This window comes from Parasteatoda tepidariorum, chromosome 9, assembly GCF_043381705.1.
Source record: "Parasteatoda tepidariorum isolate YZ-2023 chromosome 9, CAS_Ptep_4.0, whole genome shotgun sequence".
Lineage (NCBI taxonomy): Eukaryota > Metazoa > Arthropoda > Arachnida > Araneae > Theridiidae > Parasteatoda > Parasteatoda tepidariorum.
In genome coordinates, this window is record NC_092212.1 from 26966520 (window position 1) to 26983845 (window position 17326).

Sequence of the window (17326 nt, forward strand, 5' to 3'; positions counted from 1 at the left end):
ATATACAATAGAATGAAACCTCTTTTAACAATATTACCAGACGAACAATATGGATTCCGTGAAAAACTCGACACAACAAAACAGCTACTTAGAATAATCGACTACATTGGCAGAGCACTCATTAACAAAGAAGCAATAGTTTTCCTCATGATAGACATCTCAAAGGCATTTGACAAAGTATGGCATACCGGAACAATCTACAAACTCATCCAATTAAACTTTCCTCCCGGCATCATTAAATTACTATCCTGCTACTTAACCAATAGAACCTTTCAAGTCAACCTACAAAATCAAAAATCAACTCAAAGAAAAATCACAGCTGGAGTCCCCCAGGGCAGCATACTGGGTCCGATACTATACATTCTATATACACACGACTTCCCCATAAACAAAGCAGACTACAATAGTATCACAGCCTATTATGCAGACGACACAGGAATTATAATTAAATCAAGAAATCCAAATCAAGCTTTACTTAAACTACAGGATCAACTAATAGAAGTCGAAAACTGGTGCAACCACTGGAAAATCAAAGTAAATGCAGAAAAATCACAACTCCTCATAATCCAAAAAAGAAGAATCAAAATCCAACAAAATTACAAACCCAAACTCTTTAATACCCCTATTCCAATAGTCAAGAAAGCAAAATATCTCGGTTTAATCATCAATAGCAAACTCTCCTGGTCAGATCATGTTAAACAAATCACCGACAAAGCAATGGCAGCAGCATATTCCATACAACCACTCATCCAAAATTCCAACGTCTCATTAAATCTCAGAAAACTGCTCTATACAAGCATGATCCGACCTATCCTCACCTATGCCTCTCCTGCCTGGGCAACAATTCCAGATCACTTAATGAAAAAACTTAATCAAACCCAGAATAAACTCCTCAGAAAAATCACCCGTGCCCGCTGGTTTATCCGAAATAAAAATATCCACCAAGACCTCAAAATCCCTCCTCTCTCTGAATATATCAACAAATTAAACGCAGATTTTTACAAAAAAGCCGAAGAATGCACAACAGCCAATTTCAACCAGATCCTCTCATTCGAAAACTACAAAAAAGATTCTCACCTCAGACCAATAGCAGCTTTTTATACATCAGATGCCTCCTTTCATCATTACCAACAAAAATAGTAATATATCATCACAGCCTCATTGGTAGAGTATCCGCCTACCACCACACTGATCCCAGGTTCGACCCCAGCCGACATCACTTTTCCAATAAATCTCCAGAATCATCCGAAAATCAACCTGCATCGTCTTCTTCATCCAGTATCACAACAAAGCATTTCTCACTGTAAAAAATCATCAAAGTCTTCAATCCATCATCTTGATTCCTCATCAACTTCCTCAATTCTTCATCCAGATTATTCTTCATCATGTGTCCAGATTCCTCATCAACTTCCTTCATCTAGATTATCCAGAATCCTGAAAACCAACAGTAGCAAGTGCTGCCACCTAGTAACTCCAGTGCAGTATATTATCTAAATAAACTCAGAACTTTCAAATAGAACTCTAATAAAAATTATATTATATTACAAAATACTACAATAGAATTTTCAAATATGTAAATAATCAATCTGTAAACTCTAAATCATCAACTGTAAATTTATATATTTTATTATTTTTGTTTTTTGTTTTTACCACCACAATGTAGCAAAATTTCAAAATGTTTTTAAACACAATGTATATATGTCACTATGTATGGGATAGGGGCCGCTGCGCGGCCCAGGTGCCCAGTTCTTTTTTAAATAAAGCGAAGCGAAAATAATTAATTGTGGGGGAGGGGAGATCTGAGTTCATGACCCCTCCCCCCCAGGAAAAATTTCTGGATCCGCCTCTGGATAAGTGGTTGCAATTACACTCGAACACTTTCATTAGAACTAGTAAGAATAATTAACCACATTTTCGAAACATGTTTCTTAAATGTTTTATATAATAAATTTTTTTTTCATTTCAATGATAAGGTGTAAAAAATGAACCATGTTTCTGTATAAGTTGAACCATTGTGTTTAAACACAAGTTGAAGTGTAATCATGTTTAATCGAAAAGTTCTGTGAAATTATTCAACTTAGTGCCATATTGAGGTTGCAGCATATTTGAATAATATTCTCGTTCAATATTCTCCAGAACTTCTAACAATGTACAGTGAAATAGTATATGGATAAAATAAATAACCTTTGATTTTGTTTTTTAAAACTGGCTTCTGGGCAGTTTGAATGCAAATGGAGTAAAAAAGGGACATTTAATCACTTACATAAGTAAAGTATTTTTCTATAATTTGGAGAGAGATGAATTGCTAGAGAAGTAGACTGCTGGGAGTATAAAATACTAATAAGGAAGTTATAAAAATATTATTTCTCAGGATAATCATGATATAGTGACATTCGTTTGAGACCCATATTGCACTGAGCCCGCGTGTCCTGAAGGCTTATTAGGAAATGTATTATTTATTACTCAACTAGTTTGATTCATTTCAGACAATATACAATAAGTCATGAGAAATGAAGACTAAATAGACTTAGTAAAGGCTTATTGTGATAAACCCAAGCAAATTCAGTCTATACTAGTAGTTCTTTGCTCATTTCATAATTAGCCTGAAGCAATATAGGTTAATTGTAAATGTAATATTATTTTATAGGCTAATTGTAACTAGCTCAAATGTCAGGCAAATTGAAAAATACTGAAGGTTTTTCCGATTAATTTGGCGCAATGCGAAATGCCGACGGCATTTAGAAAGAACTTACGTCGTAAACACACTTTTCCAAACTAGAGCCCCAGAATTAGACAGGCCGACTTATCATTTATTTTTGAAGCAAAGAGCTAACATAAGCGCATAACATAACTAATACTAAAATAACTTTAACTTGCGAACTTGTTTGCTCCAATATTGCTTGATAGGTCAGCTCTGATAGTATAGGAGCCTTATTCCAAACAAGTTATTTTTTAGCAACTTATCGAGAATAAAATGTATTCTCTGGTCTACTGATATTGCATTCGTTGGTAGGAATTAATTATTGTTTGTTTATGTTTCAGATTCATCAAGTGGCTTATCAACTGCAGCCATCGCTGGAATCTTTGTGGTTGCATTTCTGGTCATCGGCCTAATTGTCGGGGCTTATTTTGCTAGAAACTCTTTTGGGAAAAATAGATTTCGTATTCCTTTTCGGTTGGTTCAGAGTGTAAGTTTTGATAACGCCCTATACAATGTGGATTCGACAAGTGTAGAATTTAACGACGACAGAAGATAGATTAACGAATAGCGTTTTGTATCGTGTCATATTATTTATTCATTGTGAAATAAAATTTGTTTCATTGTATGTGAAATTATTGGTAAAATTCATTGTTCAGAGTAATCATTGGATGAATGACGTGTCATTATGTTAACAATTTAAATAAAAAGTTAGGAACCAAAAACAAACAAAATCGAAATTCTAAAGATTTGTATGTTAGCAAAAACACTTCTTCAGGGACACACTGTCTGCTAACACTGTGGAACCTTTCTGTAGTTAGTGGTTAATGGAAAAACTAAATAATAAAATATAAAAGTAGAAAAAACTAACCCCTACTCGAATAGTAGCAGAAACTCCATGCAAGAAAGCTGCAATGCGCAATTTTGTTGCGAAATTAATATTTGAACTACTATTTCATGATCTGACTTTTGTTGATATTTTAATGGAGTTTCTGGTTCTGTTCCCGTGTTTACAGGACCAAAAACTCCATGCAAGAAAGCTGCAATGTGCGATTTTGTTTGGAAATTAATTGATATTTTAATGAAGTTTCTGGTCCTGTTCCCTTGTTTACAGGACCAGAAACTCCATGCAAGAAAGCTGAAATGCGTGATTTTGATTGGAAATTAATATTGAAACTACTGTTTCATGATCTGAATTTTATTGATATTTTAATAGAGTTTCTGGTCCAGTTCCATAATTTTTTTTTTGTATATTTTATTATTTAGTTGTCCCATTATGAGACCTAGGGGAACAGTCAGTTTTTGGTTTAACCACTGACTACAGAAAGGCTCCAGTGTGTTAGCAGACAGTGTATCCCCTGATGAAGTGCTGTTTTTGATATCATACATATCTTTAGAATTTCGTTTTTGCTTGTCTTTGGTTTCAAACTTTTTACTTAAATTATTTACATAACACAAATTTAGTTTTAGGTGGTTAGCGCTTTTCCGCTTTGACTTAAAAATTATTTTAAAGCTTTTTTTTATTATTATTTATTTAAGTCAATTTAATATTTTATTGGATATCATAATGTTATTATTACTCCAACTAGGCTGCCTGGTGGTTAGATTCATTTCAGAAAAGTTTCCGGTTCGAATCCCGGTCACGTCTTTTTAGAACAAACATTATTTTGAACTTTTAAGACCTTTATTCTTTCGAAGGAACTCAGCTGTTGAAGGGTGGTGACGCGGTGGGGAAATCCTAAATGTGATTTTTAATCTTTTTTTACTTAATTTTTCACAAACCATTTCTAATTTTAAATTCCTATTTGCAAAAAATTTTCATTGATTTAATTGTGATAAATTCTTTGAGATATTTTTAAAAATGCTGACAGTTATTAGCAATGAACCTATAAAAATCAAAGCAGGAAAGCCCTGGGTGGAATAGTTTCATGCAGGGAGGGACTTTTTACGAAGAGGATTATACTAGATTTGCAATTTCAAAGAATTGTTGTAGTTGTTTATGTTGACGTATGCCTGTTTAGGCAGAGGGGTGCCCATATGTCACACCCGTTTATAGGGCGAACCCATTCATGCATTCATTTACTCATCCACAGAGCGTAATTTTGAACTGAATCAGAGAACGATTAAGCAATTGACGTTTACGCTTTCAAAACAAATTGTTTCAGCCTCATAAAACAAATCAACAATAGTAATTTCTTTTGAATGAAGCAATTAAGTATTTAAGTAAAGAGAAAATAACTTATTTTTTTAGAAAATTATTTATATTTTAATTATTATTTTACTACCATTTTGCAATATCCATCACACGTTAACAGCTCAACAAATATAAACTAATTAATCACGTTAGAAAAAAAAAGCAAAAAGCGACTATAAAAACTAAATAGTGACATTCTTATTATTTTATTGTCTTTTTTCTCTCTTTACAATCTTTTTTTCCCTCACTTCACCGAAATTATCGGACACGCGTAAAGAATAACAGATAGAATAACAGAAAACGCGTAAAGAATAACAGATAGAATAACAGAAGATAATTTTTTTTCTTTCACGGTGGTAAAAGTCGGAGGCTTATAGTATCAGCTTATATGGTCATTGGGAAGGATTTTACAAGGCAATGATAAGTGGGAAATTATCTCTGGCTCGCAGGTCAGGCGTTGCTGATACATATTTTTGAAGATGTACAGGGTGTTCCAAAATTATCTTTACATCACCTGGCTTGAAATTGATTACAGACTGGAAGTGCTTAGGGCCACCAATGGTGCGCATGTTGAAGTGTACTAAACAAAACTTTATTAGTTGCAGTAATACATGCAAAAGACAGAATATAAATATCTTGTTTATTTTCGAAGTTATGAATTTTTGAAGTTGTAAAGAGAATTTTGGAACACCCTGTATATNGAATATAGTTAAAATAAGAAAGTGGTAGCAAATATATGACTAAAAATTTATTTTATTTATGAATATTATTGGTTTGAATTATTCACTTGTCAACCACTACAGATTCAATTCTCAAATAATTTCTCTCAAATACTTTTATGAAAGGTTTTGGGTTCATGCGCACAACTGGTTCACTTTTTAAACAGTCTGCGCGGACTACTTATAAGAGACCGTGTGGAGGCTTCTTGATGTAGGGGGTGATGGCTGGCCTAACTTTAACCTAGTGAGGTATAATATTGGCCTTAGAATTATTTAGAAGTAGTGGTGAGTAAAAATCCTATAAATCGAATTTATTAAACCAAGAATTTTATATTAAAAGACTACCACTCAAAAATATTTATTCTCTGTTGGGAGCAAGTTGACTTTTTTTGTGTACATTATGCAAGGGGATCTTGGTATCGCCACGTAAGAAATTTTTAGGACATAAAATACAAAACTCTATTATATTTCAATAACAGCCTGTGCTTTATAATTAAAGTTACATTGTTTACGTCAATATAATGTTCGTTCTGGTTGGTGGAAATCAATGAAATTTGGCACATTCGTAATATTAAGTGTATTTAAAAAAATCTGCAATGAAGAAAATCTATCACATTTCGTCCACTATGTGAAAAAATGACCTGAATACACAAATTGGATACGGTAAACTATTTTATTTTATAACCGTCATTGAACAGCCGATCCAGTTTTACGTTTAGGACATTCAATGTTCATCTCCGAAGCCTTGTAATATTGATCCCAATCCAGAAGACAAGAGAACTTCTGAATCAAGTATTGGGAAAAATTTGCCTTCTTGGAGGTCTTAATGATAGAAATAAATCTCATTTGCTTTACTTGGTGAGGAAGACCACGAAAACCACCCACGGTTAACCTGATGGCAAGGGGACTCTAACTCATGATCAGTCTACCATTAAGGATACTTTACGTCAGCACTGTGGTTGGTGCGATCTGAGTGAGGAATTTGCATCGACCTGCCATTGCTATGATTCGAACCCTGTTCACATAATTGGAGCGCTCCACTCTTTGAACCTGACACTGCTCTCTGCAAACTATTTTTTTATCTTATATCCGTTGTTAAACAGCCAACCCAGTTTATTCTTGGGTTTACGACTTCTAATGTTAAACTCCGTAGCCTTGCAATTTTGAACCAATCCAGAAGACAAGGAAACTTCTGGATCAGTGCCCCCAGAGGTATTGATTTGTTATGGGAACATGGAGGACTTTGCGACTCGACAGATTTAACTTGCATCAGTCACCATTTACTACACGGGGAGTTTTCCGCCGGTGGGGATCGAACCCACGAACTCTTGAACATGGGCTCAGCGCTCTACCAACTAGGCTATTCAGGCCCTCTGTAAACTGTTTATAATGATATCATCTATTCACCGTGAGTTCCATTTTCTTCACATATTTATTCAAAATGCGTTATACCACGTTTGACCCTATAACGCGAAGAGCTTCTTGATCAGCAATGTGACTTGTTAAGCCAGCTTTCAAACTAGTTTTATTTGAAAAACTACCTCAACCTTTTTCTTGCGATTTTTTCCTTCGATCTTTCTTCTTCAAATGTATAGTAATCATTTTCTAAAAAAGCTTTCAACGGAAATCTTTTAAAAATCTTTATTTTTGCATTGTGATTGAGGCTGCTGTTGTAATCAAACAACTTTACCGGCTATTCTGGTACTTTCTTGATTGCATACGCCAGTAAATATTGATTTAATATTACGCAAGATTGCACAGAAACTAACCCAATAATAATATGTCGAATGACTGTTGTTTGCACATCTGCAATATTTAGCACTTTGGTATAAGTATTGAACTTGCCATCCTAATTTTTCAGGAGATAAAAATAGGTTTAAAATTTATGGACTGTTTTAAAGGTTAAAAAAAAACGTGTCATCCTATTAATAAAATGCTGGATGGTACTAAATTAAAATTGTTTCCTAAAAACAAATTTATTTAAGCACATCATTAAAAAAAACAAACTTGGAAAATGAATTTGAAAAAATATTATTTGCACTGAAACAAGATAATTTTTATTATCCTAACCGTAAAAATAGCCAATACATGACGCATTTTCTCTCGATAAAATCAGCTATTTTAACTATTGAGTTGAATGTCTTAAGGCTGTAGTGTAAAAATTTTAAACGATAGCTTTGTAAAGAATATTACAGCAGCCATAAAGAAAGCAATTTCGTTTAATATGACACGCACACCATCTTTATCTATAATTTTTACACCAATGGCAAGAGTAGTATTTTTATGAAGAAGCGAAAACAGCTAAATAAACAAAAAAAGTGCATTTAACTGATTTAATAGAACGTACTTGTAACAATATTAATTATTTCTTATCATAACCAATTTTTATCACAAAACATTTACAGTGATATCTTTGGCTATTCTACGAATGATTTCTCGAAACATAAAATAATACTTCTTAATGGGTAATATGCTATGTTCAAGTTGTTAGTTCATAACACTTGCTTGTTACACCCCCCCTTGTTTGTGATTTATTATAAATCTCTAGCAAAGGCCTGCTAGATCGATATAAAACTTGCACAACATATCATTTTAAAAAGTTTTTTGAGAATTTAAAATCGTTAATAGTGTATGTTCTTTTAATAATTTAAAAGTTACTCAGATAATGCATTTTATGAGCTCATAAACATAAGAACAAAATGGGTAAATTATTTATTTAAATAATTTTCACCTAGAAGCAAACGAATTTCGATAAGGTGGCAAATTTATCTCATTTTTTTCCCGTGATGTTTTCCAGTAAGGGATACCAATTGGACTAAACATTTTGTTCCATAAACAGAAGCGTCCCTTCTTCACAAACTATTCAAAATTTTGAAATGTAATTTAATTAAAACGTTCAGCGCCGCATCAGCCATCGGTGGCTGACACTGGACTTTCCATTTAGGCCGCGTCAACCACCGGTGGCTGACACTGAAATTACATTTAGGCCACCTCAACCACCGGTGGCTGACACTGAAATTACATTTAGGCTGCGTCTGCCACCGCTTGCTGACACTGACCTTTCACATAGGCCACGAAAAACAGCTGGCTGACAGCGTATAATATGATATACCATACCCTCCAACTTATGAGGATTTTGAAAATAATTTTTTCTAGTGGTAGCGAACCAAAGTAAAAATTTTTAAAGCAAATGGATCTCTCATAAAACTTTTATCAGAACTTAAGTATCTAGCCATATGGCCTGCACTTTTATAAGTAATAGTGGACAAGTTACGCTAAAATAAATTTTTTTTAAATATTAAGACATTAATTTTGCTACCGTCTGAAAAGAAGATTTCTGAAACTACGGAAATTCCGTAGCAGTTGGAGGGTATGTATAGAACTATAAAATTTACACTTTTTTTATGGAATTGCAGAAAATAATTTAAAATTTATTTAATTATTGTGATTCTTAGTTTAATAAAATCAATTTAGTAGATTTTTATCCACCACTATTTTTAAACAATTCGTAGGCATATATAATTCACCACTTTTTTGAGCTACATCATTCTAAACCTCTTATAAACTAGCAAAATCTGTCTATATTTGCAAATTTAGTTTGTAGTTATTTACCGTGTGGCCAGACGAGCAAGCCATGTAAAATTAGCATGGCATTCAACGTGTTAAGAATCCAGGAAGCATTAAGACTTAAATAATTGGCATGCAAATAAGTGTGATTCCAATCTACAAAAAAGGAAATGTGATTTTCTGAAAAGTACGCAGCTCAAAAAATTTAATTTTTGTACAAATGAATGATATGAAAAATAGAGATTTTTGCTTGCAGAAATTTATTAACACGTTGAATGCCATGGGAGTCACCGGTGACCGGCACTGAGTTTGTTCGTAGCACCACGGTGGTCACCGGTGAAGCCAAGATTATTAGAAACACATAACACAAGTAAATTTTTAATTTTTTTTATTATTATCGTTACTGAAATGGTTTGAAGAAATGAATGCAATATAGAACAAAAATAGTTTTATTTATATACGCAGAGATACCAACTTGCTCCAGACAGTTGAATAAATACTTTCAAGTGGTAGTTCATTAATTGAGATGCTTGATTTAATAAATTCAATTTAGTAGATTTTTATTGACCACTATATCTAAAAAATTTTATGTTTAAATAATTCAACACTTTTTTTGATTTATGTCATGCAAAACCTTTTCAAAACTAACAAAATCTGTCGAATATTAGCAAATTCATTTTGTAGCTATTTACCGCTAGGTCAGACGAGCAAGACATGCTAAATTAGCGTGGCATTCAACGTGTTAAAAATATTCTGCTACTTGTTAAATTCAAACTTATTACTTACTTGTTAAAATAGGATTAATTAATTCATGAATTGAAAGACCTTTTTTCATGTGGATGTTAAAATCCCAATCATTTTAAGTCCTTTTCAGTCAACAATAGTAACCATGATAACTTTTAGCTTGGAAATGTATTTGAAAGCATCTGTATAGTTTTTTTTTATGCCATAATTTTCACCTGACTTTTCTTCGTCTTCCTCACTGCTTCCTGGGCTATATTTGTTAAAATCAATGTAAAAATGAAATACATCTAATTAAAAAGAATTAATTTTTGCACAATTGTATGATATGAAAATAAGAGTTATGCATCTATAGGATATTATTAAAAATAATCCGTTTCTTTTCAAATTAAAACTTATCACTTGTTAAATTACTTGTTGAATTCCGTTACTTGTTGAATTTATGAATTAAAAGTGTTTTTCCCGCGTGGATATTAAAGTCACCAATCATCTTAATTCCTTCATCGTCATCAACAGTTATCTTGATATTTTAAGTTGGGAAATGTATTTGAAGGCATCTGTATAGTTTTAAAGCCACACTTTTTGATTGATTCTGCTTCGTCTTCCTCACTGATTTATGAGCTATTTATGTTAAAGCTCTGGTCATGAACTACTGTTGAAATGTAAGATCGTATGACTACCCTGGTGGTCTACAGTAAATAACTTGTCATCGACCCTTAAATATTTTTTTATTTGAGTGCCACCAATGATTGTTGATCAGCTCATACGGTATATTTTTATCAGTCATATTTTCAATAAAATCGGTACTCAGTTTTGTAATACGGATTTATCAGCCTTTGTATTTTCCACTGAATGAACTAAAAAATGATAGAAAATTTCATTTTATCTGCAATTGAATGTTTTTTTAAATTAGCAATCTTTCATTTTCTATGGTGGTTCAGTCATCTGATGTCTTTTTCATTGATACCACCTTATTCGATTTTTACCTCAGAAATTTAAAATTATTTAATTTCTTTATTATATATATATCTATCTATCTATATATATATATCTATATNATATATATATATACGAAAGAAAAGAGGGCTAGTTTTAGATAGTTTTTTATAATTTGGCAAAAAATTATTCAGCAATTTTTTTTAATTTTGAATATACATGATTTTAAATATAAAAATTTGGAATGTACCGATCATTTTAATAATACCTAGACTAAATGGGATAGTTTGAATTAATAGTTTATAGTTTTTTAATAATTTATTATTAAAAAAAGCTGTTTTTTTCCCTCTTTGATAAGTCTAGATTGAACATTTTTTAAAACCTGTTTTTTTAATTTATTGTTACTTATAACAAAAGCAAATAATATCATAATAACTTTAATGCTCTTTGATTAAAAAATCTTAAAAATGTTATAATGATTAATGTTAAAAATTAATCTGTGTGTGTGTATATATACATTAGTAATTCTCAAATAAAATGAAGAGATTTTTCTTGAGTATTTAATGTGGTAAAAAATATTACACTTTTCTATTTCATTTTTACTATAATAAAGTTGATAAACAAACAATTTTGCCAAGATATGCAAACAATTAAAACAAATACCTGAAACGTGTGAATAGCGAGTAAATTTTTTTTAAATTGATAGGAAAATTAAATAAACTTTCCTAACCTTAACTATCATTAAACTAGAATTTGAAATAATGTGTGAATCGGCAACTTCGTCCTGGTAATTGTGTTACTATTGTATTAGGATTCCAAAACTTTTCATATATTACTTTACTAGTTAAAAATACTGAGAAAATAAGGAAAAAGATATAAAGATTTTTTAAGAGAAATTTCTTTTTCTTCTAAATTAAAAAATCTACATATCTTTTTCCTTGTTTTCTCTATATTTTCATTTCCACCACGACATATCAGAAAACGAATTTTATATATATATATATATACTTGGTGATCTTCGGATATTAGTTGGGGAGATGCTGTTATCTGATTGGTCTAGGAGTTTAGGTCGGGGCGGTGCTAATGTACCCTGGGTACAAGTATTTTTGTAGCGCCAGTTCAGATAGATCGATGAACTAAGAGAATAATGCATATAAATTTAGGCCCTGAAAAAGGCCTTTAGATTAATATGAATATAGTTGGAAAAAAATATTAAAATTTAGGGTTTAAATCTTGAAATTTTAAAGTTATTAGAGAGAATTGCGTCACTCGTGAGGAAGTGCTCTATCGGCCTAATTTTAGTATCTTCGATGAGCATTTCAGATTGAAATATTGTATTATAATTTGCAATATCACAATTTATTGCTTTGTGGAAAAAGTTAATATTAAGATCAGTGATTGTTTCAGTTAATGTTTTTAGCTTGAAATCTCTATAGATTGCATTATTTCTGATGTAATATGGGACTCCACTGAGTCTACGCAATATTTTATTTCGAAATACATTAAGTTTCTTAGCTTGGGCTTTATTTAAATTGCACCAAGCTGGTGATGCATAAGTTAAAATAGGCCTGATATTTGTTATATATATGAATCTTTTATTTTTAAGTGATAATTTGGAATGTGGGGCTAATAAACATTTGAGTTAATTGTAAATATTAGATACTTTTGCTATGATGTAATTAATATGGTCCTTCCAATTCAGGTTTTTGTTAATAGTTAGTCCCAAATAAATAGCTTTATCTACAATGGGTATATTATTATCAAAGAATTTAAGATTTTGTTGAATTGTAACATTTTTGGGTTTTTTAATTAATAGGAGGTTAGATTTCTGGGCCTTAATTTCTATTTTCCATTTGGAGCACCAGTTGTTATAAGTATAGATCTTTTTTTGGGGTTTATTAATGGCTTTGGGAATGGATTTAGATTTTACAATGATGCCTGTATCGTCGGCGAAGAAGGCCGTCAGGCTGTTATGATCATTTTTATCTATGGGAAAATCAATTGTGTAAAATAAGTAAAGAATAGGTCCCAGGATGCTTCCCTGGGGAACTCCTGCCTTAATAATTCTTTTAGTTGAGAGGGTATTATCATTTAATCGTATTTTGAAATGTCTATGGTGGAGTTATGACTTAAGTAAACATATGAGATCCGTATTAAAGTTAAGCTTTATTAATTTGTTGATAAGACCAGCATGCCAGACCTTGTCGAATGCCTTAGTGACATCGAGCATAAGGAATGCTGATTTTTGTTTATTTTTAAGGCCTTGGCCGATAAAGTCAATAATTGTAGTGAGTTGTTTGGTGGTATTGTTTGGTATACTCCTGAACCCATATTGTTCGTCAGGAAGTAAATGTAGTTCGTCTTTAAATCTATTATAGATGATATTTTAAAAAATTTTGCTAATTGTAGATAATAAACTAATGGGCCTATGATTGTGCGGCATGACTGGATCTTTAAGGGGTTTGGGAAAAAGAATTATCGTTGCGTCTTTCCATTTTTCAGGGAAGTAACAAAGCGAAAGGCATTTATTAAAAGATTTTGATAAGTTCATTAATGAAATGTGGGAGGGCTTTAATCATTTGTAGGCTTTACACAGAGGGCTTTAATTTTTGATAATCGAATTTGTTTCATTAGAATCAGTTGGCTCAAGACTGCTGTTAGGCCTATTATTATTGAAAAAGAGTCTGTTTTCGTTGAAAACGATAGTTTTAAAGTCATCATCACTGTTATTTGTATTTTCTGAAAACTGGTCTTCCATAGTGTCTGCAAATGCCTCGGCCCTTTCAAGGGCCGAGTAAACGAGACCTGGTTTACCGTGCATTGGCTTGTTGAAAATTTTATCATTTTTGAGATTTTTAGTTAATTTGTAGAGAGAATTGTCCTCAGTATTTATTGATTCAAGTTTTTCAGCCCAAGTTTCGTTCCGATGTTCTTGGCATTGTTTTTTAATCTTTTTATTAATATTGTTTATCATTGTTTTTAATTGTGAGTCACATGATTTTCTGCACTGTTTCCTTATTTTGTTTCGATACTGTATGAGATGTTTAATATGGGTTGGTAGTTTCATGTAATTTGGAATTTTAATTTTTTCTTGCGTGTCCTCTTTGTGGGCTGCTAGGATCTGCTTATTAATATTAAAAATAGAGTTATTTATGTCAATTGGGTTGTTAATTTGAGATTCAGGCAAATCTGTTGTTTTAAGGATGTTAGTATAAAGTTGCCAATCTGTAATTTTTATAAGTTGTTGAGAATTGTTGATTTTTTCTGAAAAGGTAGCAATTACAGGTAGGTGGTCTGATGAGAGATCATTCATTACGTCTGCTATAAGGGGAGTTTTAGAATTGGTTACAAAAATGTCTAGAATATCGGGTCTATGGTTTGCAAAACATGGATAGTATGGGGGTGATATGGGGGCTATTACTTTAAGACTATCATTAGAAATAATTTTACGAAGGGCAATACCATTTCGATTATTGTTTCGGCATCCCCAAATTGTGTGTTTACTATTAAAATCACCTCCAACGATGGTTTCAATGTTATCTTTAAAAAGGTTATTAATATCTGCATCATTAAGAATATTATTAGGTGGGCTGTAAAGGGATGTAATTTTATATTGCTTATTGTTGAGATGAATAATTATTGTAACTTGCTCAAAGCCGTCATTGTTATCAGAGTTATAAAAATTTGCATTGAGATGCTTTTTAGAGAGTATTGCGACCCCGCCGCCTTTATATTTGGTGCGATCACACCTAAATGTGTCATAGTTTGGGATATTTAGTTTTGTTTGTTGATTTAGATGTGTTTCGGTGGCCAGGCATAAATCTATATCTAGTTCCAGTAGGAAATCTTTCAGTTCATCAATTTTAAATTTTAAACCGTCTGCATTCCACAGGGTGATAGTAATTGTTTTATTGTTATTGGGTGTATTAGACATTATGAGGGATTGAGTTGCTGGCTGATATTAGTTGTGAAATTTTTTGGTCAATATTAAGTTCTTTGAAAATGCTTGAAAGAGCTGTGAGCTGACCAATTATTGTTTTTGTATCTGTTAAGGTTTCATCAAGTTGATTTTTAATTTCTTCAGTTTCCTCTTTTTCGAGGTTTTTTTTAACGTATCAGCATACGATTGGCCTGTCACGATTCTATTGGAATAAAATTGTGGTCGGGAGTTCGGTTTTATATTTTTTGGTATGAATTTAGAGCATTTACTGTAGTTAGCCGTGTGATCTTCGTTGCATAAAACGCATGTAGCTTTAGTATTTGTAGGTTTGGCACATTCATGCGTAAAATGATTAGCGGCGCATTTCAGGCATCTGGATTCGTGGTGACAATAATTAGCCGAATGATGGTATTGCTGGCACCTATGGCATTGAGAGGGGCCAGGCTTGCCTCTATATCATTCTATATTAATGTCTAGGTTAATAATACGTTTAACATTGTAAATTTTCTTGGAATAATCACAGGCCGGAAGGGTAATAAGGAAGAGTGGGAGAAGAATTTTATTCCCTTCCTTTCGTCTAGTCATTTGGGTAACGGAAGCATTGAGCTCATATACATCTTTAAGTTCATTTTCGATTCGAATTCGATCAATATTGTGGGGTATACCCCTAATTACACCTCTGAGTTGTTTGTTGTCTGGAATAATAAATGAGTGGTGTTTAATATTTTTTATGATGAGCAGATTTATGATCCTTTGGCAGGTATCATTGTCGTGTGCGTATATCTTAAAACTATCAGGGAAAGATTTCCCATGATAGTTAGAATCAGTAATGTCAATATTTTTAAGATCTTCTACAAAATTAATCCATATGAATTCTGGATCTTTGATAATTATAGGAGGGGTTCTATTTTTAGAGATAAATTTTACATAATTTTCATGATTTTGGCTAGTAAGTTGAGATGGTAAAATGTTAGGGTTAGCATTATGTGATTGAGTATTAGTATCCATGATTTCATCGTCTCCCACTGGGGGGAGTGGGGGGAAATCCTTGTCCTCTTTTACTATTTCGTTGTCACTATTTTTATCGTTTAATTTCTTGGAAGAATAATTAAATTCCCCCGATAATCTGCGTTTTGGCTTAGAATTTCTCTCTTTTAAGTTTTCTAGTATTATTTTTCTGGGGATCACAGGCTGACTGTCATTGGCTGAGGTCTTAGGTGTTTCGGTCCCCTGATTGGCCGAAAATCTCTTTGGTGGGCTTGGCTTCGAAGTCGTGTTTTTAATTGGAATTTTAGATGTAATATGAAAATTTTCAGCATTCTGATCATTTAATTTATTGAATTTATTATTCAATTCAATTGGTTTTTGTACTTTTGGAGATTTGGGCTTAGCTCCTTTAGTAACTACTGTGACTGTGAAATCCTCTCCCGTGGGAGTTGCATTTAAATCGTGTGGCGGCATCCCTAGCGCTATATTGTTTTTATCAATTTGGCTTGTTTTTAAATCATCATAAAATCCAAATGATAGCTTATTAGGTTTTTCTAATTGCTCAGAATTTTTGTTTTCAAAGTTGTTTTTAGAGCAACTTATAAGGTTTAGCAAGAATTCGCGCTTATTAAAAAGCTGCTTTATTTGCTATGCAGTGTAAGGGCACTGCTCTTCCTTTCTAAGCCTTTCTATTTGAGGCTGTATATCAGCGATCTCATTTAAGTATTTCTGTTTGCGAGAATCAGTACCAAAATAATCTATCGATTGCACTTTGGGATAATAGTTAGCCATAATACAAAAAGTTTAATAGGGGTTTGAAAGTAATATAATTAGAGATCTTGAAGCTAATCACCTGGGAGGGCAGTTAAGCTGCGCCGTATAGGCCTAGCCTCCTGGAGAACAGTCACGCCAGCGCCCAGTGGGCCTTTGACGGCAGAGCCGTGTGACGGAAAGTCTCTCCGTAATAGCTCAAATATAAATTAAAATACACAGTAATTTAGTAATAGAGCAATCGAAGAATATAAAAATCAAACATACGTTTTAAGTTGAGTAGAAGTTCCTTGAAAAAGACGATAGCAAGATAGGTTAGTGGTCTTGAAAAAGACGTTTTTTGTATGGTGTAATCCAATGAGCCGGATGGCACGATAGAAAATGCAGTTGCCGACTCAGACGGGACCGACTATCACAAAATCACAACACAAGATCAAAATCTAAGAGTACCTGCTCGCACGAATGCTGAGTAGGGAATCACTCGAGAACTCGAACCAGAGCCACTTCGAACCGAACTCCGAACTGAACTCAAACTCCGAACTCCTCTTTACAATGACGGGATCGCTTATATACTAGCATAGAATGTTCTAGAAGCTTCCTAGGAACAACTAAAGAGGAAATGATATAGGCGGAGCATTCCAGAAGCTTCTGGAATGTTCATAAATTAAATAAGAAAAATTAGTGTCCGCTTCCCGTATCGAACCCAGCAACTTCTGCTTTATAGAATCGAATTCTACCACTGAGCTACTGAGACTCGACAGTATATATATATA

The 17326-nt window shown here is 32.7% G+C and overlaps 1 protein-coding gene across 1 annotated transcript in view; it reads left to right on the top strand.

The window, feature by feature from the left end:
• Positions 1 to 3333, top strand: part of LOC107452426 (macrophage mannose receptor 1) — a gene marked incomplete in the record, with an annotated part of 59857 nt that extends 56524 nt beyond the window's left edge. Inside the window, 1 exon segment of the mRNA XM_071184907.1 lies at positions 3043 to 3333. Coding sequence (XP_071041008.1) covers positions 3043 to 3257 — 215 coding nt within the window.
• Positions 3334 to 17326: the final 13993 nt, after the last annotated feature.